At 40.7% G+C, this 24,435-nt stretch overlaps 1 protein-coding gene across 2 annotated transcripts in view; it reads left to right on the plus strand.

The window, feature by feature from the left end:
* RAD54L2 (RAD54 like 2) overlaps window positions 1-24,435 on the plus strand; it is a 102,560-nt gene that overhangs the window by 27,725 nt on the left and 50,400 nt on the right. For both annotated transcript variants that reach the window (XM_034658388.1, XM_034658389.1), the window contains exon 3: window positions 7,609-7,795. In XM_034658388.1, the coding sequence (XP_034514279.1) occupies window positions 7,663-7,795 (133 nt within the window). In that variant the 5' untranslated portion in view covers window positions 7,609-7,662. The remainder of the gene's footprint in view (window positions 1-7,608; window positions 7,796-24,435) is intronic.

The following is a 24,435-nucleotide window of genomic DNA, read 5'->3' on the forward strand; positions in this document are numbered from 1 at the left end:
TAAGTGTTTAAATCTTTGGAGAACTAGGAATAGATTATTATTTTATTCTCTTGTTAAACTGTCTTTTAGAAGGTTTTTTATTTATTTCTACTGCTAAATACATCATTTTGTATTTCCTAAAGACCTTTTCTTTTTTTTTTTTAATATATTTATTTTAGAGAGAGAGAGAGCATGCACATGCACGTGAGTGGGGTAAGGGGCGCAGGGAGAGAGAGGGGAAGCAGACTCCACCCTGCATAGGGAGCCCGACATGGGGCTCCGTCCCAGGACCCTGAGATCATGACCTGAGCCGAAATCAAGAGTCATAGGCTTAACGGACTGAGCCATCCAGGACGTCCAGAGGCTGTCTGGGGGCCCCACATTAAGTCACTTCATTGGCACAAATTAGGTGTTGTCAAAAGAGGGCTCAATGTAAACAACAAAAGACACTCCTGTCACTCAGAAAATTCCAAGGGTTTTGGGAGCTCTGCCAGGAACCAGGGGAAAAGACCAAATATATTTTTGTTTTGTATCATAGGCACCATAGGGGTCTGTACCTGATTAGCATTACCATTTATTTTAGAACTATGGAAAGTAGAGCCTGAAGAGTACCTACGTTGGGGCACCTGGCTGGCTTCTTTGGTAGAGCATGCAACTCTTGATTTCAAGGTCGTGAGTTTGAGCCCCACAATGGGTGTGAAGTCTACTTAAAAAAAAAAAAAAAAGATATAAAGAAGAGTTTACCTATGTCTTTAAGGAGGTAACCACACAGAGTGCCCAAGTCACTTGGCAAAGCCAAAGTGAAAAACTTGAATAACCATGTAAATACAATGATGTTAGTATATTAATTTTTCCTGTAGAGTATTTTGAAAATATGAGTATATGTCAAATAGTAGTAGTCATCCATTAAAACTTTCATTTGTAGTTGATGCCAATTTAGGAAAAACCATAGTATGCAACCTGTATACCATGTAGTTATAGCTATTTTAAAATGAATGCAATTGAAAATCTAAAGTGATCAATATCAACTCAGAAAATTGTGGTTATTCTTTGTATTATAGAAGGATTTATGTAGAATTCCTTTTATAGTCTTATTTTTAAAAGCTTTGATTTGTCAAGATGATACTGGCACAGAGCTTTTCCGGATTGTATCTAGTGGATAGGTTGACTAGATACAGAGAGGTCTTCATTCACCAAAGTTGGTCTGAATATTTGCAGGGCTGTGAAGGGCAAACCATCCCCTCCCCACTCAGCTTGTGTTTGTCTGGGTTTGTAGGCATCCAGCGTGAGCTCCATGGCTCTGTGACAGAACTCTTAGGAGAAAGGAGAAGGGAGGCGCGTCAGAGGGCTCCGGCTTTGGGAAGAGACTGGTGACGGGGAGGGAAGGTGGTTGTAGTGGGAGTTGGAGGGATGGGACGCCAACTGTGATTTGGCTTCTCTCTGAGCCTCCTCAGTCTTACCATCTAGTAGATAAACCCAACCTGCTTTTAGGCTGATCTGGACTCAGGCCTGGCTTAGGCTTCAGGAAAAGTAGGCCAGACATGCCCCTGCCATGTAGGCCCTTATCTCTGTCATCTCCACTTTAAGAATTGAGAGCTGGGTCGAAAGAGATACAGGGCTCACAAGTTGAATGGTAACATATTTAGCTAAAATTGCTTTTACTCTTGCCTCATCCTCAGTACTCAGAGGTCCTGGGGCCTTACTTTCTTCTTCTCCTTCTTCTTCTTCTTCTTCTTCTTCTTCTTCGTCTTCGTCTTCTTCGTCTTCTTCGTCTTCTCCTTCGTCTTCTCCTTCTTCTTCTCCTTCTTCTTCTCCTCCTCCTTCTCCTCCTCCTCCTCCTCCTCCTCCCCCTCCCCCTCCCCCTCCCCCNNNCTCCTCCTCCTCCTCCTCCCTCTTCTTCTTTTTCTTCTTCCTCCTCTTCTTCCTATTCCTCCTCCTCCTTCCTTTCTCCGTCCTCCTTCCTTCCTCTTTCTTCTTCTTCTTCTTCATCACCCTCACATTATATTGAGGGTTTAAAGTGTTCATGTGGTGTGTGTGTGTGTGTGTGTGTGTGTGTGTGTGTGTTTTGATAGAGAGGGAGAGAATTTTTCAGAGCCCAGTTGCCTCTGGGTAGCAGTGGCTATGTCACCTAGCCTTCTCACAGCCAAAGCTGTCACCCCTGCTTTGGCTCATATCTTCCCCACTCAATTGTTTGTCACCCTCCCTCCCCCTTTTTTTCCAGCTGACTCCATGGAGAATGAAATGAGTCTTTAATTTGCTTCCCTCAGCAGTGGCCTTCTAGAGTTTTATTCCTGCTTATTCAAAATGCCTGGGACTGACCCTGCAGGGATATGCTGCTCAGTGACCTCTTGGGTGAAGGACCTAATTCAGGGGAGCTTTGGGAACAAACACAGGGAGCCTCACCCCTTGGCCATTTTAAAGGACATGTGGATAACAGAGATTCAATAATAAAAGTAAAAATTTGACTTTGCAAATGTAATATTAACTTCAGTCACTGAGAAAGTTTGCCCTTGATGGTTAATTACATTTATAAAATAACCTGTGTATGTTATTAATATATTGGATTAATCTTATACTTTTTATTTGAATACAGCATGGAACTGTTTAAATATCTTATGTAATAAGGTCCTGTTTGTTACATCTTTTTTAGATGCTAGTTTTTCTTTATGATACCTGAAAATAGGGACTCTAAGACCATAGATGTCAAACTTTTTGGTCTTAAATCCTTTTATACTTTAGAAATTATTGAAGATCCCCAAAAGCTTTTGTTTATATGGGTTATAATGGTCAGTATTCACTGTATTAGAAATTAAAACAAAATATACCAATTTCTTTAAAAAATAATAAATTCATTATGTATTATAATAAATAATTTTTAATGAAAATGACTATATTTTCCAAAATGAAAAAATTAGAAGAGTAGAATTGTTTTACACATTTGAAAATTTGAAAAAGTCTGATTGAATAGAGACAGATTCTCAGATCTGTTTCTGCATGTTGTGACTTACTGTTTTGTTAACTTACTGTATTGTTACAGTAGATGAAGAACATAGTTGGAAAAGGGAGGAGTGTTTTAGCAGCCTTTTCAGATAATTGTGGGTATTCATTGGTACTGTACCAAAACTCTGACAAGTGGTAGTTTCTTCAAGGTTAATTGTAATATGGAATTTGAAACTATATCAGGGAACTTTTTATATTCAGTTACATCAAAATCCTTTGGTCTGTGTTGCACTTTGAATGGCTCTTTAACAACCATGCATGATTTTGACTTTGTGGCTCCCTTGAAAGGGTCCTGAGGATCCCAGGGGTCCCTGGACCACCCTTTGGGAACTGCTGTCATAGAATCTGGAAGGGATCTTGAAGATGAATTCTGGTCTCTCTCCTGGCCAGTAAGAGAAAGCTGAGGGAGAACTGATTTGACCAAGGTCATGCAGCCAGTTTCCCATAGAGCTGTGGCTAGAATTGAGGTTGTTTGACTGGTTCTGTAAACGTGGCTGGAGTGCCTCTGTTGAGCTTGGTGCTGAGTCCCAGGACCTGGCTCCACTGCATTGCCTTTTAGAGAGAGTTGTCTAATGTGGCCCTGCTCCTTGGAGTCCTGAATGTATTGTTCATCTTCTCTTCCTTATTTTGTCTTAATTAAGCTCCATATTGCCAAAAGTCTCCTTAGATTTCCAAGTAAAATATTTTGAACTGTGACACTTTCTAGCTCTGTGGGTGCTTTGTATGTATTAAATGTGTTTTTAAGTAACTGAAAGGTAATCAAAAGGCACTTGGGCTACATGTGTGCATCGGGTTTTTGTCTTGCCCAAGAAAGGTGTTTTCAAATAACTTCAGAGATCCATAGTGGATCTCTCAGCAGGCTGGAAGAATCCTGTTGATACCCTTTGAGTACTGGAAATGGCCTGAACTCTTTTTTTTTCCCTTAAGTCTTTGAAGTATATAAATTGCTTGACTAATGCACTTCTTTGAAGAAGTGTTGCCGAAGAAAAGTTTTTAGACTGAATGTTTTCATGCTCTTAAGGCTCCCCTCCCCCTTGTAAATTAGCATAAATGCATGGTTTTGTTTATACTCTTAATGGAAAAAGAAGTGTGCATGGCACTCGCTGTGGAATTGCTTTGAGATAACTTGAGGAAATTTAATACAACTCAAAGTCACCAAAATTAATGAGGACATGGCAGTTTGGAATGGTTTCTTTTGTATCAAACACAGCATCAGGATGCTGCCGAGGACCGGAAAGACATCTCTGAAATTGCACGGGCTGCCCTGCAGTGGTGAGGAAGTGTATGCCACAGTTTTATGATTTCAGTGTGCACTCTCCAAGCATGGTCTGCTTTGTGAACAAAAGCTTGCTAGTATGTGTTTGTCTTTGTATTTTTCTCTTCTGTGTATTCTCCTCCCCAGGGGTGTGTCTTAGGGCTGTGCCCGCATGATTAATTTCACTGATTCTTGGCCAGGCACTGCTGTATAGACAGGTGTCGATGTTTTTGAACTTAGCAGGGCAGAGGAACCTTCCTTCCCTCTCAAGATTGCTGTAAAGGACTGGAGTGGGATTGGCTGTGAATTTCTTCATAATTATAGCCTCCTTTAGCAAACCCAATATATTAAACTGTAGACATTAACATATTACTTACAGATTGAATATTTACTTTTCAGAGTGGTTCTTTTTCGAGCTTCGTTAAATAGCTAGCTCTCCAGTTTCATTAAAATAGAATTTGATTCCCAGAATTTGCTTTGTAGGAATACAGGTCCTCATTAAAGCACAGCGCACCCATAATCTCTCCTAGAGCTCCTCTTCCCTGGAGATTGTGACAGAGTTTCACATGGGTTGGGGAGCAAATGAGGGAGATACATTTTTTCCTTATCAACTTTTTTTTTCTCATGTCTGCCTAAGGGTTCTACTGAGAGCTAATTTCTTGAATCAGGGCTGTCTTCCCTGTTTGAAAGGCTCTGCCCACTTGGAAGTGTTTGTATGTGTGGGTGGAGCCCCGTAGAGACAAAATGTAATTGACTGCGCTGCTGCCCGCCAAGATCAGCTTTTCCCCTGCCAGTTTCCCTTTGTTGCTTTTTTGAAGGAGATCAGTAACAGCAAAACCTGCCCTTTAAGTAGTTGGTATGATTCTTTCTGAAGAGCAGAGAAAAGAATTCATTGTGTCATCTCTGTAAAGAAATTTAGTGGCTCATGGAAGGTAGGGAAAGAATAACCAAATTTGGTGGGACTTAAATCCATCACTTTCCAGTTTATTCTCTGTTTGGGGCATCTGATTACCTGGATACTATTTTAAAGTGTCCTGTTCTTAAAGTGTTTTGAGTAGGGGCCTGGACCAATGTGTCATATTCTAATAGTATATGTGGTTGTTGATATTTAATTGATGTTTTCTTCTATCAGGAGCTTGGGGCTGAGGTTGTTTTGAAGATGTTCATTAACTGGGGGTGTATAGGAGGCTTCTCCTTGTTACTGCTTAGCTCTAAGTGATTGTCATTCTTCCACTACCACACAATTTCTTCTCTAAAATGACAGGCATTCAGATTACCTAAAGGTACTGGCTAATTAAAAATTGTCCTCTAAAAGCCACTCCATAATCAGCCAAACACACTGTAAGCAAAACACTTATCTCAAGCAGTCTAGGATGAACCAGAGGGGTTATGCTGATTACAAATATTGACTTCCGCACAGAGTAGCTGCTGTTAAATTATCGTCATACTCATTTTCAGAATGAATTTCACTTCCAAAGCTGATGACATCTAATTGATTTACTGCTTCCTTTCTAAAACCTAATGAACTTAAAGACATAGGATAGTTATTCCGTTAGAAATTTGGAATCTGCTTTGTCACTCAGTGAATGATAGTTCAGCATTAGTTCTATTAATTTGTATTTGTGGAACACCTCTCTTCCCAACCTTAACACCCTTTGTAGGTGTTTTTGGAAGTGTGTTATTAATGCAAAAATTTAAATTTTATTACTAAATCATTTTACAGCTGTTTTTTGTTTTCATTGCCTTGAGAGGCTAAGTACATGACCCATCAGGGCACACACATTCGTAATTCCTATGGTTGTTAACTAGACAGTCTTAAATTCTGATTTTCCAGAACTCTAAAGGATTTAGTTTACTTCATTTTGTTTCTGTTTCTTTTTAGGAGAACGTAAAAGTTCTGTTTCAAATTGTGTCTGGACCTTAATAAGAGATTCCAGTTCTGGAATAGTTTTTGTGTTGAATAATTAGAGACTTGTGTTTTGGTTTTTATTTTGGGAGATGGGAGGAATTTTAGGATAACCTGATTGTGGATGTGGTTGTCTGTAGCAGTTTGTCTTAGAAAAGATTATTTATTTTGTGCTCCTACCCCACATTTTATTATGAAAAATTTGAAATATATAGAAAAATTGAAAGAATTGGTCAGTGAATCTTTATGTTAACATTTTGCTAATGTTTGCTTTATCACAAAGCAGTCTATCTAGCTTTCTCTTTATCTTTTTGTCCCCCTCAAGAAGAAATGACCTTTATAGCTAATAGTGAAGTAGAGCAAGCAAGAGAGAGAAAGAGACAGACAGACATGTGCAGTACCTGGTATATAGTAGACATAATAAAGCAAGTTGACAAATGAGGGAGTGAAGGTGAATGAATGATGAATGAATGATTTGAATAGGACATGCTTCCAGCTCCAGGATACAAAGAAACAGCTCCCACCTAATTCCCTGCCCTTAGGGGTTTACTGTCTGGTCTGGAAGTGAGAAACCACAGAAGGCAAACCACTTTGCCAGGTAGCCCATATGAAGGCTTCAGTGAAGGTCAGCATGGTCAAGCATGGCTACTGGAATTCAGAAGAGGGGATATGACCCCAGAAGACTGGGGCAGTTGGCTAATACTTCTTGGAAGAAATGGAGCTGGAACTGGGCTAAGAGGTAGGGCAGAGCCTGAGAGCAGAGATAGTCACAGGAGCATTCTGAGTCATGGGGAGCATGAGGCTCCCCACATACTTGGGAGGAGCGGCAGTGTGGTGCCTGCTGGAAGCCCTCCATTCAGGTGATTGGGGAGTGTTCTATGTTCCAGGCGGTGCTCTAAGGCAACTCCAGGCAGGACCCACTCCCTGTTGCCTGAGCAGTCCCAGTTACTCTCATTCCAGGGGTTTGCCCTTGCTGCTCACTATGCCTGAACACACTCCCTCCACATGTCTGTGTGGGTCCCTCTGGCCTCTGCTCAGTGAGAACTTTCCCCTAATCTCCTTCTGGCATGCACCAGCTCCCCAACATGATTTGTTGTGCTTCCTGCTGTGTCCCCAAAGCCTAGTATACTGTCTGTGATTATATATCCTAAATGTGTATATGTATGGATATATAGAGATACAAAGAAGAAGAAAATTGAAGAAATGAACAAGTGGGAATTCTGAGGCACAGAGTGTGTTTGTTTGGTCACTTTAAGATATTTTCTTGCCCAAGCAGCTAAGAGAAGCTTGAGCTGGGCAGAGAGTCACCAAAACATATATCAGGGTCAGTGCACTTTTGAAGAGGGTTGAAATTTGGGTATGGTTGGTTTCCCCTCCAGGGCATTCATCTTTGGCATTTTCTCTTTGAAAGATTTGTGTTCCTAAGTGAAGTGCTTGGTGATTCTGATGCCTCTTGTCCTCCTTCCAGGACTCCTGCAGTGGACCATGAGTCGGTAATGCCCACTGAGGACCTCTGGGAGCCATGTCAGACGAATCCGCCTCAGGGAGCGATCCAGACCTGGACCCGGACGTGGAGCTGGAGGATGCGGAAGAGGAGGAGGAGGAAGTGGCAGTGGAAGAGCACGGCAGGGATGACGCAGAAGACCTACTGGATGGTGAGTGGCTCTAGTGAGTGACATAGGTTGGCTTTTCTTCTCCTGGGTTTTTTGCTGGGAGAGTATGGTGTTTCCAGTTGGATTTCTTAGGTCATCTATTGTGAGATGGCAGAGACTGGAAACACAGCAACAATTAACCCAGATGCTATTTCTCAAGAAATGGATTGTTGTCCCTCTACATAGACCTCACTTTAGTGCTGGATGAGCCTTTAGCATTTAACTCGTCTTTGATAGATGTGCAGATTCAGATCCAAAGATTTGAGAGTGGAGCATTTTTGCCCAAGTCATGGAGGAGTCAACGGCAGAGTCCTTGTGGTGAGACGTTATGGTCTGGGGTCATGAATTCATCAGGTGGCCACAGGCAGGCATGGGGGTAACCGTGAGTTTCCTGAAATTATATTTACAATTCTGCTTGTATGGAAATGAGGGGGTTATGTGGGGAGAGATTTTCGGATGATAGGCTCACAACTCCAGAAAGCTTATTGCATCTCCCGTGGCTCTGCTCTGCCTCCCAGCCACTTCCAGTGACTGTAAATTGCTCCTAATGGGAGAGAACTGCACCTCCATAGCTGGTAGACCCCCCCTCTGGATTCCTGTTTGGCTCACCCCTTCCTTTGCCCCCAACTTATTGAAGTGGCATTGACTTTTTCTTTTCATCTTCAGTCCAATGTCAGGTCATCTGGCCAGCCACAGGGCTTCTCAATTAATTCCAGCCTTTCATGGCACAGGATTTCATCGTTTGTAAGCTTCCTATTGACTGATGAATAAAAGTTTTTGTCTGTTTATAACAAACCACCTTGGTAAGACTGAACATTCCACTAGGTTATCTCTGCTAACACCTGAAGGAGCCTAGGAAAATGTGCTACTGCTTTTCTCCAGATTCAGGAAAAATGAGCATGGATCCTCTTTCTTTGCTGAAGTACTGTCTTCAGTTCTCATTCATCCTACCAGATGTCATATGGTTCAGGGATCAGTTTTCCCTCATTTATACTGTCTAGGAGTCTCTGCCCCATTTCCACTTCACTTCTGGCAGGGAAATTACCATTTTATTTTATTTTATTTTTTTCTTGATCATTTGCTGTCCACTCCTAATTTATTCAGTTGGAATCTCCCCAACTGGTTCTGTTGTTCTTTCTATAAAGTAGAATAAGTAGAAATAATGGAAGATAGTGCTGGAAGGATACACCATCAGACTGCCTTGCTTGGCTCTCATGGTTCTTAAGATGGCACTAGAGTCCCCAGGTATCTGCATCACTTTTTGCTTTTTATCATTTGGGTTCTCAGAATTATATTTTCAGGTACCCCCTAGAACTCTTGTCAGGTTTAGATTGGATTTTAGTTGCTGCTGGTGGGCATAGTAGATATATATACATGTTGTTTTCCCTCTTGGCTTTTTGGAATTGTTTTCCTTGTTAGGTTCTGAATTATTAAAAAAAAGTTGTATGCTTCCGTGCACTTCACTATTATTTATTTAGAAGTGGTGAGAATTTAATTGTGATTTGTCTCAGAATAGTGTAGCTATGCAGCTGGAGTGTTTTGGGTTTTTTTGTTTGTTTTGTTTTTTTTAGATTTTATTTATTAGAGAGATTATTTATTTATTTAGTTGAGTGGTGGGGAGAGGAAGAAGCAGGCTGCCCGCTGAGCAGGGAACCCGATATGGGGCTTGATCCCAGACCTTGGGATCATGACCTGAGCCGAAGGCAGACTGTTAACCAACTGAGCCACCCAGGTGCCCCTGTAACTGGAGTTTTTTTTTTAAAAGATTTTATTTATTTATTTGACAAAGATAGAGACAGCCAGTGAGAGAGGGAACACAAGCAGGGGGAGTGGGAGAGGAAGAAGCAGGCTCATAGCGGAAGAGCCTGATGTGGGGCTTGATCCCGTAACGCCGGGATCATGCCCTGAGCCGAAGGCAGACGTTTAACCGCTGTGCCACCCAGGCGCCCCTGGAGTTTTTAAGAAAGAATATTTATACAGTTCTCAGATGAAATAATTTTTAACATTTTGAAATGAGTTATTTTTATTGTTTATAAAGTTCAGAGTGTTCAAAAAAATGTTCTGTAGGTATTGTCTTCTTCTCTTGCTCTGCTAGGGTATTTTACTTCTTGGAATTTGATCAAGGATCCTTTTGATGTTTCACAGTAGTGTTAGAGCTCTACTCACTGAATCACTCCCAAATGGAAGTGATACGTCTGTTACTTGTGGCAATTCTGCTGCTGTTTTAGAGCTTATAGTTTTCCTGGTTCTCTCATTTTGAACACTATGCAATTTGCTGAACCATCTGAGACCTGCCTATTTCTTCAGTCTTGCCCTTCCTGCCTTGGCTTGCTGGTCATCCCACAGTCTTGATGGGTAGAGCAGCCAGCTATTCTAAAATTAGGAATAGCTATGAATAGTCTTAGATGGTATAGTGTGATGTGGTCTTTTGTTGTCTTAGAGCAGTGGTTCTCAATCTGGCATGCTTTTGCCTCACAGGGGACGATTTACAACGTCTGAAAACAGTTTTGACTGTCTTGACTTCTGGGGGTTGAGGGAAGAATACTACTGGCATCTTGTGGGCACAGACCAGGATGCTACTAAACATCCTACATTTCATAGGACAGCCCTGTCCTACACACAGTTATCGTCCCCAAATATCAGTAGTGTTGAGGTTGAGAAACCCTTTCATAAAGGAAACTGTTACTTCAGCTCTTTTTATTTGAAGTTTCATCGCTACTGGATGACAGTAACTCACTTTTTTAGTGCTTCCTCATCATTTACACAAACATCTGAGCAATCATACTAACCTTTTCAAAGAACTGTCTTTTGTCTTTGGTGAGTCCTTCTATTTGTGTTTGTTTTCTTTATAATTTCTACTTTATAATATTCTTCCTCCTACTTCTTTTGGGTTTATTTAGCAGTACTTCCAAACTTCTTAAGAATGTCCTTACTAGGGCGCCTGGGTCGCGCAGTCAGTTAAGCAGCCAACTCTTGGTTTTGGCTCAGGTCATGATCTCAGGGTCATCGAAACCCACGTCAGGCTGTGTGCTCAGCAGAGAGTCTGCTTGAGATTCTCTCTGCCTCTCCCTCTGCCCTTCCTTTTCATGTTCTCTCTCTCAAATAAATAAATAAAATCTTTTTTTTAAAAAAAGAATGTGCTTACATTTGTTCCCTTAATAAAAACAATTAAAACTACAAATTTCCTTCTAGGTACTCCTTTATTTCATCCCCTCACAAGCATTTTGACACACTTTATCCTATTTGATTATCTTGATAATCCTATGTGTTAGGTAAAGCAAATACATTTTAAAGATAAGGAAATTGGGGCTCAGAAAGGCAAATGGCTCACTCAGTATAACCTTGCAAGAAAGTGGCAAAGCGGGGCCTTTGGTTTCCAAAGTGGTGCTCCTTTTTTAAACCCATGCTGCTTCTGAGACCATAGATTTATATCATTCCCTTGCCTGTAATGGGTTGCTTTCTCTCCTAGTTTGTGCTATGAGGAAAGAAGTTGATTAATATTATTGACCAGGGATGAGAGGACAATTAGAAGTAATAGCATGAGTAAAGACATAGTAGAAGGGCAAGTATGACATATGCTGGAGAATGATGACCTATCTCACTTGATATAGAGCTGGGCGCATTAGGAGGATGACCAGAGTGAGGCTGGAGTGATAGCCTGAAATCAGGTTAGGGGGGAGTTCAGAATTTGTTTTAAAGGCAGCATGGAATTGATGGAAGTTTTTACCGAGGAGCATTCATTAAACCTTTGATTTTTAAGAACGTTATTTAGTGGTGTACAGAAGAGATGGCCTCTAGATAGTGATGACCAATTAGGTCTGTGGTAAAACTTTACAGGAAGGGTTAATGAGATTTTGAACTGTTGGGGTCATTTGACCTGCATAGGAGTAAATGGTCAGATTTGTTGCAGTGGAATTTATAGGACTTGGTGACTTATTGCATATGTGGGGCAGGTTGAAGACGGAATAGGTAAAACCTGGGAGGATGATGAAATCTTTACAAAGGTGGGAAGAATGGAATAGATAGGAAGTGGAGGGGGGAGTTAGAGATATTTTTAGCTTTGCTGCATTAAGATGGGGCATTGTCTCCCCCTTGATACTCACCTTTGAATGTTGACTTGTGGGATAGTAGTCTGACAACATGGAGGCTTTGGCTTTTGGGGAACAGCACTATGATTTTGTCTTTAGAAAGGTGGGGAGAAGACAGTGCTTTCCATTTCTAACATACTGTGGGGCTCATGGCAGGTTGTAAGATACTTTGGATTGTTTATTCATTCCCCTGTTTTTCTCTTCTCCTAATGTCTGTGTTGGATTTTCTCTATTCTCTTGGAATGGTGGGAGAAGTTAGATGTCAATACCTTTGGAGTCTATCATTATCAGAGGCAGAAGTTCAAAACCTGGTGCTTGTGGGGGTGCCTGGGTGGCTCAGTCGGTTAAGCATCTGCCTTTAGCTTGGGTCATGATCCTGGGGTCCTGGGGTTGAGCGCCGTGTGTGTGTATGTGTGTGTGTGTGTGGGGGGGGTCCCTGCTCAGTGGGGAGTCTGCTTCTCCCTCTGCCTCCCCCCCCCGCCCTGTGCTTGTGCTCGCTCTCTATCACATAAATAAATAAAATCTTTAAAAACAAAACAAAAAATCTGGTGCCTCTGGAATTGACTTTCCTTAATGCAAAGTGGTTTTTCTGGTTCAGTATTTTCTTCTAGCTCAGCTTCAGGTCCAATATCTTGCCCTAGATAAAGTACTTTGAAATATTTAGATGAAGGGAACTCCTAGAATAATCTAGCTTTTACAAAAAAAGTTTGTTTTCAGTTGCCATTTAATATGCGTTTCAGTGAATGTGAAAGTGTGGCACAGCTGGTTTGTGTCAGAGTCCTGTCTTTACTTGGCTTTGTAAAGAGATTTTCCTTTGCCTTGGTGGTTTGTTGGCACATTTGTTTTCCTCAGTGTCACTCCGCTCTAAGCATATAGTAGATTCTTCCTTTCATGGCTTTGGCAACCATAAGTGATAAAGTTTAGATCAAGAGATATTTCCAAGGGTTTTCCTGTCTATACAAATGACAAACATCTTAACATCTGTTTCTGCAGGGTAGCTTCTTGTACTCCTGCAGCAGGGAGACATGGGAGAAAAATAGCAAGAAACCTGGGCCTAAAGATGCCCTTAAAGGTTGGGTGGGCGGAGGAGATGCTTAAAATTTAAAATGTTTGTTTAACAAGAACTTCATGTATTTCTTCATAACATTCATCTGGATTAACGGGTCCAGTTCCTGATTTTGCTTGTTCTGCAGGTGTGTGATGGATCTTAGTTAATAATATGATTCCCTCTTCCACTACCACTTGCACTTCTTGTAGGCTACCTTTGTTCTTGTGAAATATTTGCAAGGAAAATCCAGATGCCCCACTTCTTTCCTACAGTATTGGTATTTTTACTTCATTACTTGTGCTGGTTTTGCCGGTCTTCGCCTGGTTCTCCAGCAGGGTTCTGGGGCCACCACCACTCTTTTCTTCTGAGAGCATTCCACTCATCCAGGCTGTGTGGCCCATGTTGTGAACAGCCTTGTTAAGCTAAGACAAGAGTAGGGTTTTTCTAAAGGAATTTTACTGGAGAAAAAACCAAAGCCCTAGCCAGAAACTGCAGACTTAAAGAACTTACCAGTTATTCTAAGAATAATTGCTTGCCAAAGGGTTTTATTTCCAAACTTGGTTCCCCGGGTTGTGGTAGACATATTGGGAGTTTATGGAGCTTCAGGATGAACATGACAAACCTTGTTGGAGTACCAATTTTATCAGGAGATTGGGGGAGTGGTTTTGGGGGTTGAGTGTTTAGTACTTTAACTGGTGAGGAATTAAAAATATTTCTGTAATGAAAATTAGTCATAGAAACCAGGATTCATATGCATTTTTAAGGTAAAATAAGATTTTTTCAAATAAATTTTAGAGTTTGAGTGCTTTGTTGTTGTTGTTTTTAAAGATTTTATTAATTTATTTGACACAGAGAGCACGAGCAGGGGGAGTGGCAGGCAGAGGGAGAGGAGAAACAGGCCCCGGCTGTGGAGCAGGGAGCCTGATGCAGGACTTGATCACAGAACCCCAGGATCATGATCTGAGCCAAAGGCAGATGCTTAACTGACTGAGCCACCCAGGTGCCCCAGTTTGAGTGCTTTTTGAATGGTACCCTGAGAGTCCCAAAGGGATAAGAATATTTTCTGCAGGCATTTAGGACTCCTCAGTGGAAAGTTTGAGAAGTCCTGGTTTAAGTTAGTCAAGATCTAGACACAGACTGCCTTGATAGGTACATCTTTTTAAACGTGAAGGCCGCTTTTTGTTTGTTTGTTTTATTTTTGTCTATTTTACATGGCATATCAGGATAGTGAGATACTGGAATTGCAGCTAGGTATGTTCCTTCTGGAACCTGCTTCATAGCCATCTTGTTGACAGAAAGCTGACCTCCTGGATGTCAACTTTGGCCTCAGGCTGATCTCCTTTTCAACCCCTTTGTCTCTTGACTTTTCTGCAGGGAGTTTGCTTTTTGCTTTTTCTGACCCCTATTTGTCCTTTTTGCTTACAATGTAAAGAATCAGGGGTAAAGTGTTCTAGGCAGAGGGCCAGGGCAAAGGCTCTGGTGTGGGAATGAATTTGCTTGTTTAAGAATCAGGAGCGTAGAGGCCATGGTGGCTGGAGCATAGAGAGTAAAGGCCAGAGTGGTCTGGGATGAGATAGGCAGGGGCCTGAGCACATAGGGCTCAGCAGTTTGAAATATATCTGGAATCCTGGGTTTATTTGTTTGGGTTCTAACAGTTGCTCTTTCAGATTCTCACTGTTGAGTTCTGGACGTTATCAGTAAATAGTAGCAGTCTGCAGGAAAAGTCATGCTCTCTGAGCAACTGCAAGTGGAAGAAGTGTGGGAGAGCTTCCAGAAATTTGTACTAAGATCAGAATGGGTGATTTTGTTTCATAAAGAATTGCACCTGGGAGGAGTGATTTCAGCAGTCTAATCGGAATCCTACCCAGTATTTTCTCCCTCATATGGAAGCCCTCAGGGCCCTTCACGAGGCCGCATAGGTTATGGAGTTATAGTTTTCACCATTTATTATGGCCTCTCTGTCACATTAGACATCCTTATTTTGAGCCTAGATTTATTTTCTAAGAATAGTTTTAAAGAAGTGTTATGAACCCTGTGATTGCCTAATGTCCTAGATCCTTCTTTGGAGAGTGTGTCTGGAATTTGGATAATATTTCAAAATCTATAATGCCAAACAGCTTGTTGATTTTACTGTTTAATAACTTTGTGATTATGAGTAATATGTGCTTATTAAATAAATTTTGGAAATACAGAGTATTATAAAGGACACAAAAATCACCCATAATTCCATCAGCCAGTGATAGCAAGATATTTTGTTGTAGTTTTTCCAGTTTTTTTGCTATGCGAATGTATTTTTACAAAACTAGAATTCTATTGGATATCCCTTTTTCCATGTGCCATTTAAAAATCTTTGTAATTATAATGGCTTTGTAATTCCATGGCATCTCACTTATTTTTACTTTTCCAAGTTTTTATTTTTATTTTTATTTTTTATTTTTTTTTTTTTAAAGATTTTTTATTTATTTATAAGACAGAGATAGAGACAGCCAGCGAGAGAGGGAACACAAGCAGGGGGAGTGGGAGAGGAAGAAGCAGGCTCACAGCAGAGGAGCCTGACGTGGGGCTCGATCCCGTAACGCCGGGATCACGCCCTGAGCCGAAGGCAGACGCTTAACCGCTCTGCCACCCAGGCGCCCCCCAAGTTTTTATTTTTAAAAAGTAAAAAGTAGGGATGCCTGAGTGGCTCAGTTGGTTGGGCATCTGCCTTCAGCTCAGGTCATGATCCCGGGGTCCTGGGATCGAGTCCCATGTCAGGCTCCCTTCTCCTGCCTGCCACTCCGCCTGCTTGTGCTCACTCTCTCTCTCTCCCCCTGACAAATAAATAAAATCTTTAGAAAAATAAATTAAATAAATAAAAAATAGAAGTAAAAAGATCAGTGGTTGCCAGGCATTTAGGGTGGGCAGGAAATTGATAAGGCACAGAGGATTTTTAGGGCAGTGAAACTACTCTGTATGATACCATAATGGTGGATACATGTCATTATGTATTTGTCCAAACCCATAAGATGTACAACACTAAGAGTGAACCCTAATGTAAATTATAGGTTTTGGGTAATAATAATGTGGCAATGTAAGTTCTTCCACTGGATACAACAAATGGACCACTCTGCTGGGCAGTATTGATAATGGGGGAGTCTATGCATGGTATATGGTAAATCTCTGTACCTTCCTCTCATTTTTTCTGTGAATATAAAATTATGGGAATATCCTGTGCCTCCAGTCTTTTACCCAGTGTTTTCAGTTTTCATTTATGATTCTTGCGTGCATCACTTATTAATATGGTGGCTGCAAAATGGTAGTTTTCGTGATTCTGTATTCCTTCTACATTTATTTGTATTTTTTGGAAAAGACGAGCTTTCCCTCCCCACTTTATTTTTCTTCATCATCATCATCATTATTATTTTTAAATATCAGCAGGGTCTCAGATCCTTTTTTAAAAAACTCAGTGCGATAGAGGCATCTGGGTGGCTGAGTTACCCACAGTTAACCGTCTGACTTCAGCTCAGGTCATGACCTCAGGGTCCTGTGATTGAGCCCTGCATTGGGCTCCATGCTCAGTGGGGAGTCTCCCTCTCCCTCTGGCTGTCCCCCTGTTCATGCTCTCTCTCTCTCAAATAAGTAAATAAATAAAATCTTAAAAAAATTCAGTGTGATAGAATCCATTCCTATTGTTCATTTTGATGCTCAAATTGTCCCAGATTTGGCTAGTAGGAGCACCTTCCAGCTAACTTCAGTGTTCCTTTGACGTGTTCCCTACAATTTGTGAGCACTTCCTTTTCTTTCTGTCACAGCAATGTTCCAGGCCTAGCCTGTATTTTCTCTGTTCCAACCTGGGAATTGGCTTTTTCTCCAAAGATTCCTGGTTTCTTTTAGAGGGAAATGGTATTTAGAGATTTATCTACCCAAGATCTTTACTACCCAAGATCTGGGCTATACATGTGCTCATTACTACTGGGATATCATTGATTATAGGCTCTTTTGGTCTGTAGAGCTAGGAAATAACATTTATTTAAAAAATTGTGTTCATAAACAATGCTCTAAACTTTAATCCTTCTCCCATTTCATATTTGTATCTCCTTTCTCCCACAGGGAGAACCTGGTTCTCAGCATCAGTATTTATTCATTTGCTTGGTTTTACAGTAGGTTCAACATAGTTTCAGATATTTTCACGACAAACAATAAATCTAAAGTTCAAGAGGTTTTTTTCTTTTAACATATCCCACTTAAGCTATTTAGTCAGAGTGCTGTATAGTTGGATTTTTGGTTTTTTCCCAGCCTTATTGAGGTTTAATTGTATACCCCTAAAACTATCATCAAAATCAAGATAATAAGCATATTCATTACCCCTGAAAGTTTCCTTATCCTCTTTTGAAGTCCTTCCGTCCTTTTTCTGCCCTCCTACCCTGTCCCTAGTGAACCACTGATCTGCTTTCTGTCCTTATTGATTATATTTTGGTATAAATGAAACCACATAGGGTAGTCATTCTCTTTTGGGGCGTCTGGCTTCTTTCACCCAGCATAATTATTTTAAGATTCATCCATGTTGTATATATCAGGTGTTCATTTCTTTTCATTGCCGAGTAGTATTCCATTGTATAGATATACACCACTTTGTTTATCCATTCCCTGTGCGTTCTTTCTTCCTTTCCTCTTCCCTCCCTCCCCTTCTCCCTTCCTTCCCTTCTCCCTCCCTCCCTCTCCGTCCCTTCCTTCCTTCCTTCCTTTCCCTTCTTTTCTTTTCTTTTCTTTCTTTCTTTCCTATTACAAATAAAGCCACTATGAACATTCATGTACAAGCCTTTGTATGGATATGTGCTTTCATTTTACTTGGATAATGGATCTGTTAGCTATCCAGGTCTGGGGAATTGGATAGAACTGAGTAAGAATAGAACATAATGACATTTTGCTAGAGACTTCCCTTTAGATTAACCATTAATATTCAGTGAATAAGATTATTTATCTGTCTGTAGATCTAAGTGACTGTTTTCTAGCTCACAGACCACCGTCTATTTATAAGACTCTCAGAGTAGACTGTTAAATGCATTAGTTGAAATGAAGTTGTTATTGTTTTTTTTTAAGATTTTATTTATTTGAGAGAGAGAGAGAGCATGAGCAGGGGGAGAGGCAGAGGGAGAAGCAGGCTCTCTGATGAGTGGGAGCCAGACATGGGGCTTGATCCCAGGGCCCTGGGATCATGACCTGAGCTGAAGGCAGACACTTAATTGACTGAGCCACCCAGGCACCCAAAATGAATTTTTTGTGAGAAAGCTACCTAGTAGAGTCTTTTAGGAGTCAGTTGTGTAAAAAGCTGTGTAGTCCAGTGAGTTTCAGTGCCTAAAAGAGTGGCAGGTCCCAAAGAGAGCAGAGGACATCAGGAGAACAATAACAGTGTGCAAGAGTGTCAGGGGAAAGGAATGTATTCATTTAGTCATTCAGTAATATTTATTGACCACTTACTTTTTGCTAGGCATTGTCATGGGCATTGGGAATAAAGCAGGGAATAAAATTGCCTCTACACAAGGGATTTTCATTTATTAGGTAGAGACAGATGATAAGTACACAAACAGGGTGTCAGAAGGTTTTAAGTGCTATGAAGAAAGGGGGACTAGGTAAAGTATAAATGTCGTGTGGTGCTATTTTATGTAGCATGGTTAAGAAAGACCTCACTTGATCAGGTGACTTTTGAGTGAGCCATGAAGGAAGTTAGGGGGCTAGACTGGTGGTTGTCTAGGGAAAGAGCATTCAAGACAGGTAGGATAGCAAGAGCAAAGATCCAAAGGCAGGAGCTGTCTCGATGTGTGGAAGAAACAACAAGGAGCCATGGTAGCTGAAGCAGAGTATGCCGGGATGAGGGTGGTAGAAGAGAGGCCGTGGGATCAGACTGCATGAGGCCTTATTATGTGAGGTGGGAGCTACTGGAGGGTTTGAACAGAGGAATGAGATCTGGTCAGGTTTTAAAAGATCACTGTGACTGATATGTAGGGAACAGGCTAAGGGAGATGAGGTCAAAAGACTAATTGGGAAAATACTGCAAAATCCAGGCAAGAGGTGATGGTGGCTTGGTGGTTAGTAGTTGGATTCTGGGTATGTTTTGAAGATAGAGCAATAGGATTTGTTCATGAAGTGGATGTAGATTGTGTGAAAGAGAGAAGAGAAGGATGGATTCCAAAGTTTTTGGATTGAACAACTTGAAGATACCATTTTCTAAGCTTGGGAAGATTGGGGGAGAGGCACAGATTGGGGACAGATGAAAGTTTAGTTTTAGAAACATGTTAAATTTGACATGTCTTATGCCTCCAAGTTGAGATGTCTAGAAGGTCATTAGATTATGGAGTTGAAGTTCAGAGGAGGACTCTACATTAAAGATAAAAACATAGGCTATATCTCTATATAAATGTATATCATGGGACAGGATGAGATCATCCCAGAAATAAGAGAAGTGGTCTGAGTGACTAAGCACTGGGCACTCAAAGGTGGGGAGGGGGATAAAGATGGTCTAGGAAAGAAGACGGAGAAGAAATGGGCACTGAGGTAGTAGAAAGGAGAAAAGTGCTATGGTAGCCCCCCCCCAAATATATTTCATGGAGGAAGTGATCAACCATGTTACTCAAAGGCTAGCAATAGCCAGGGTAGTATGAGGCATAAGAATTGACTATTGAGTATTTGCAAATCAATCAGCGTGATGCATCAGATCAATTAAGAGAAAGGATAAAGGGGCGCCTGGGTGGCACAGCGGTTAAGCGTCTGCCTTCGGCTCAGGGCGTGATCCCGGCGTTATGGGATCGAGCCCCACGTCAGGCTCCTCTGCTGTGAGCCTGCTTCTTCCTCTCCCACTCCCCGCTTGTGTTCCCTCTCTCACTGGCTGTCTCTATCTCTGTCAAATAAATAAATAAAATCTTTAAAAAAAAAAAAAAGAGAAAGGATAAAAACCGTATCATCATTTCAATAGATGCAGAAAAAGTATTTGACGAAGTACATCCATTCATGATAAAAACACTCAATAAAGTAGGTTTAGAGGGAACGTACCTCAACATAAATAAAGGCTTTATATAAAAAACCACAGCTAACATCATCAGCAGTAAGGAAAAACTGAGAGCTTTTTCCCTAAGGTAAGGAATAAGACAAGGATGTGCACTCTCACCATTTTTATTCAACAAAGCACTAGAAGTCCTAGCCACAGCAGTCGGACAACAAAAAGAAGTAAAAGACATCCACATTAGTAAGGAAGAAGTAAAACTTCCACTATTTGCAGATGACATGATACTATATAAAGAAAACCCTAAAGACTCCACCAAAAAATTACTAGAACTGATAAATGAGTTCGGTAAGATCACAGGATACAAAATCAACATACAGAAATCTGTTGCATTTCCATACACTAATAAAGAAGCAGCAGAAAGAGAAATTAAGAAAACAGTCCCGTTTACAGTTGCACCAAAAATAGTAAAATACCTGGGAATAAACTTAACCAAAGAGGTGAAAGATCTGTACTCTGAAAACTGTAAAATATTGATGAAAGAAATTGAAGATGACACAAAGAAATGGAAAGACATTCTATATACTCATGGATCAAAAGAACAGATATTAAAATGCTATATTACCCAAAGCTATCTACAGATTTAATGCAATCCCTATCAAAATACCAACAGCATTTTTCACAGGACTAGAACAAATAATCCTAAAATTTATATGGAACCAAGAAAGACCCCAAATAGCCAAAGCAATCTTGAAAAAAAATTTGGAGGTATCACAATTCCAGACTTAAAGTTATGTTACAAAGCTGTAGTAATCAAACCAATATGGTACTGGCACAAAAAATAGACAGATCAATGGAACAGAATAGAAAGCCCAGAAATAAACCCACAATTATATAGTCAATTAATCTTTGACAAAGGAGGAAAGAATATGCAGTGGTAAAAGGTCTCTTCAACAGATCAGGTGTTGGGAAAACTGGACAGCTCCATGCAAAAGAATGAAAGTGGACCGCTCTCTTACACCATACACAAAAATAAACTCTAAATGGATGAAGGACCTAAATATAAAACCTGAAGCCATAAAAATTCTAGAATAGAGCACAGGCACTAATTTCTCTGACACTGGTTATAGCAACATCTTTCTAGATAATGTCTCTTGAGGGCAACAGAAACAAAAACAAAAATAAACTGTTGCGACTACATTAAAATAAAAAGCTTCTGCACAACAAAGGAAACAACCAACAAAATTGAAAGACAGCCTACTGAATGGCAGAAGGTATTTGTAAATGACATATTTGATAAAGGGTTAGTACTCAAAATATATAAAGAACTTACACAACTCAACACTGCAAAAAGCAAATAATCCAATTAAAAAATAGGCAGAAGAGATGAACAGACATTTCTCCACAGAAGATATCCAGATGGTCAGCAGACACATGAAAAGATGTTGAGCATTACTCAGCATCAGGGAAATGCAAATCAAAATGACAATGAGATATCACATCATACCTGTCAGAAATGCTAAAATGAAAAATACAAGAAACGAGTTTCGGCGAGGATGTGGAGAAAAAGGAACCCTTATGTACTGTTGGTGAGAATGCAAATTGGTGCAGCCACTGTGGAAGACAGTATGGAAGTTCCTCAAAAAATTAGAAATAGAACTACCCTATAATCCAGGAATTGCGCTACTGGGTATTTACCCCAAAATTACAAAAACACTAATTCAAAGAGATACATGCACCCCTATGTTTATTGTGGCATTACTTATGATAGCCAAATTATGGCAGCAGCCCAAGTGTCCATCAGCAGATGAATGGATAAAGAAGATGTGATATATATATATATATATATATATATATATATCCCCATACATATATATACCCATACATATATATACCCATACACACACATACATACATACACACACACATACATACATACATACATACATGCACAATGGGATTCGGCCATAAAAAAGAATGAAATCTTGCCATTTGCAATAACATGGATGGATCTAGAGAGTATAATGCTAAGCGAAGTAAGCCAGTCAGAGAAAGACAAATACCATATGATTTCACTCATATGTGAAATTTAAAAAACGAACAAAGGAAAAAGAAAAGACAAACCAAAAACAGACTTTTAACTGTGAGAACAAACTGAAGCTTACCAAAGGGGAGGTGGGTGGGGGCATGGGTAAAATAGGTGAAGGGGATTAAGAATAGATTTACCTATTTTTTTTTGAGATTTTATTTATTTATTTGATAGAGTGAGAGAGCACAAGCAGGGGGAGCAGCAGAGGGAGAGGGAGAGGGAGAAGCAGGCTCCGCAAGAGCAGGGAGCCCAACACAGGGCTCAGTCCCAGGACGCTGGGGTCATCATGATGTGAGCCGAAGGCAGATGCTTAACCCACTGAGCCATCCAGATGCCCCAAGAATAGACTTATCTGTTGTTTTTGTTGTTTTTTAAAGATTGTATTTGTTTATTTGAGAGAGAGTGTGCATGAGCAAGGGGAGGGGCAGAGGGAGAGGGAGAAACAGACTCCCCACTGAGCCTGGAGCCTGATTTGGGGCTAGATCCAGGACCCTGAGATCGTGACCTGAGCTGAAGTCAGCCACTTAACCTAATGAGCCACCCAGGTGCCCCAAGACTAGACTTATCTTGATGAACACTGAATAACATATGGAACTGTTGAATCACTGTGATGTACACCTAAAATTAATACAACACTGTTAACCATGCTGGAATTAAAATAAAATTAAAATTAAAAAAGAATAATTGGCTGTTGGATTTAGCTGTGTGGGAGTCCTTGGTACCCTTGAGCAGTTTCAGTGCCGCGATAGCTTAAACAAGAACAGGTGGAAAGAAATTGGAGACCCCAAGAATAGACAATGTTTTGAGGAGTTTTGGTATACAAGGAAATGAAAAAAGCAGTAAATGAAGGGGTATCTGAGATCAAGGAAAGGCTTTTTAAAAATCCTTTTGACTTTTTGCCAGTGGGGCATATTAGGTAGGGAGAGAGAAATGGATGATGCAGGAGAGTTGGGGGGCAGTCCATACTGGCTCAAGCCAAGGCCTGGGAGAAAGCCTTTGCCTCACTCAGCCTTAGTGTTTGATAGGAATGCCCCTCAGGGCAAGGTAATCATCTTCATCTCAACTTTTATGATCTTGGGCAAGACCTTGCTGAGCCTTGAGGTTCACTTCCGCAAGGTGAAATTGTGCAACCTGAACCCTAGATCTGTTGTTTTCTTGTTCTGGATGAAGACTGAGAAGGATGTGCATGTTTTTAGGAACAAAGAATCATCATCAAAGCAGTGAAAAGGGCTGTGAATCAGCTTGGAAAGCCAGTTTACTCATGTGGCTGAATGTAATACAGACAGTTTAAATAGCTCTCTATTGCATTTCAGCATTTTTTCCCCCTCAACTTAGATGACCAGCACCATTCCTTAAATTACAGATTTAAGACAGGGGTGCTTGGGTGGCTCAGTCAGTTAACCCTCCTACTCTTGTTTTTGGCTCCGGTCATGATACCAGGATCCTGGGATCCAGCCCTGCGTTGGGCTCAGGGCTCAGTGTGGAGTCTGCCTGTCCCTCCCCCGCTGCTCCTCCCCCTGCTCACTCACTTGCTCTCTCTCTCTCTCTCTGGGATAAATAAATAAAATCTTTTTTAAAAATTACAGATTTAAGGCAGATCTTTTTTTTTTAATTTATTTAAGTTTTTGCAGCTCCACGCCCAGCGTCTGGAACCCAGTACAGGCTTGAACTCACAACCCTTGAGGTCAAGACATGAGCTGAGATCAAAAGTTGGATGCTTAACCAACTAAGCTACCCAGGTGCCCCAAGGCAGATCTTTATATTCTGTATTCTATCCTCCTCCTTTCCCGCCCCAGAAAGTTGTATCACCTTTTCCTGAGACAACTTGAATATTGTTGAACTGATTTTTCAGAATTACCTAAATCAAGAGTTTAGGGTGATTTCTTTTTTTAAACTTTTTAATTTAAATTTTACTTAGTTAATATACAGTTACAATATTGGTTTTTGGAGTAGAATTCAGTGATTCATCACTTACATATAACTACCTAATGCTCATGACAGCATGTGTCCTCCTTAAGAATGCAAACTGATGCAGCCACTCTGGAGAACAGCATGGAGGTTCCTCAAAGTTAAAAATAGAACTACCCTATGATCCAACAATTGCACTACTAGGTATTTACCCAAAGGATACAGAAATACAGATTTGAAGGGGTACATGCACCCCAGTGTTTATAGCAGCATTGTCAACAATAGCCAAACTATGGAGAGAGCCCAAACGTCCATCAGTTGATGAATGGATAAAGAAGGGTGTGTGTGTGTGTGTGTGTGTGTGTGTGTGTGTGTGTGTGTGTGTGTAGTGGAATATTACTCAGCCATCAAAAGAATGAAAACTTACCATTTGCAGTGACGTGGATGGAGCTAGACAGTATTATGCTAAGTGAAAAAAGTCACAGAAAGGGTGATTTCTTGTTAGAAATGAAGTAGTGCCAATTTTGATAATAT

This window comes from Ailuropoda melanoleuca, chromosome 4 (genome assembly GCF_002007445.2).
Source record: "Ailuropoda melanoleuca isolate Jingjing chromosome 4, ASM200744v2, whole genome shotgun sequence".
Classification (NCBI taxonomy): Eukaryota; Metazoa; Chordata; class Mammalia; order Carnivora; family Ursidae; genus Ailuropoda; species Ailuropoda melanoleuca.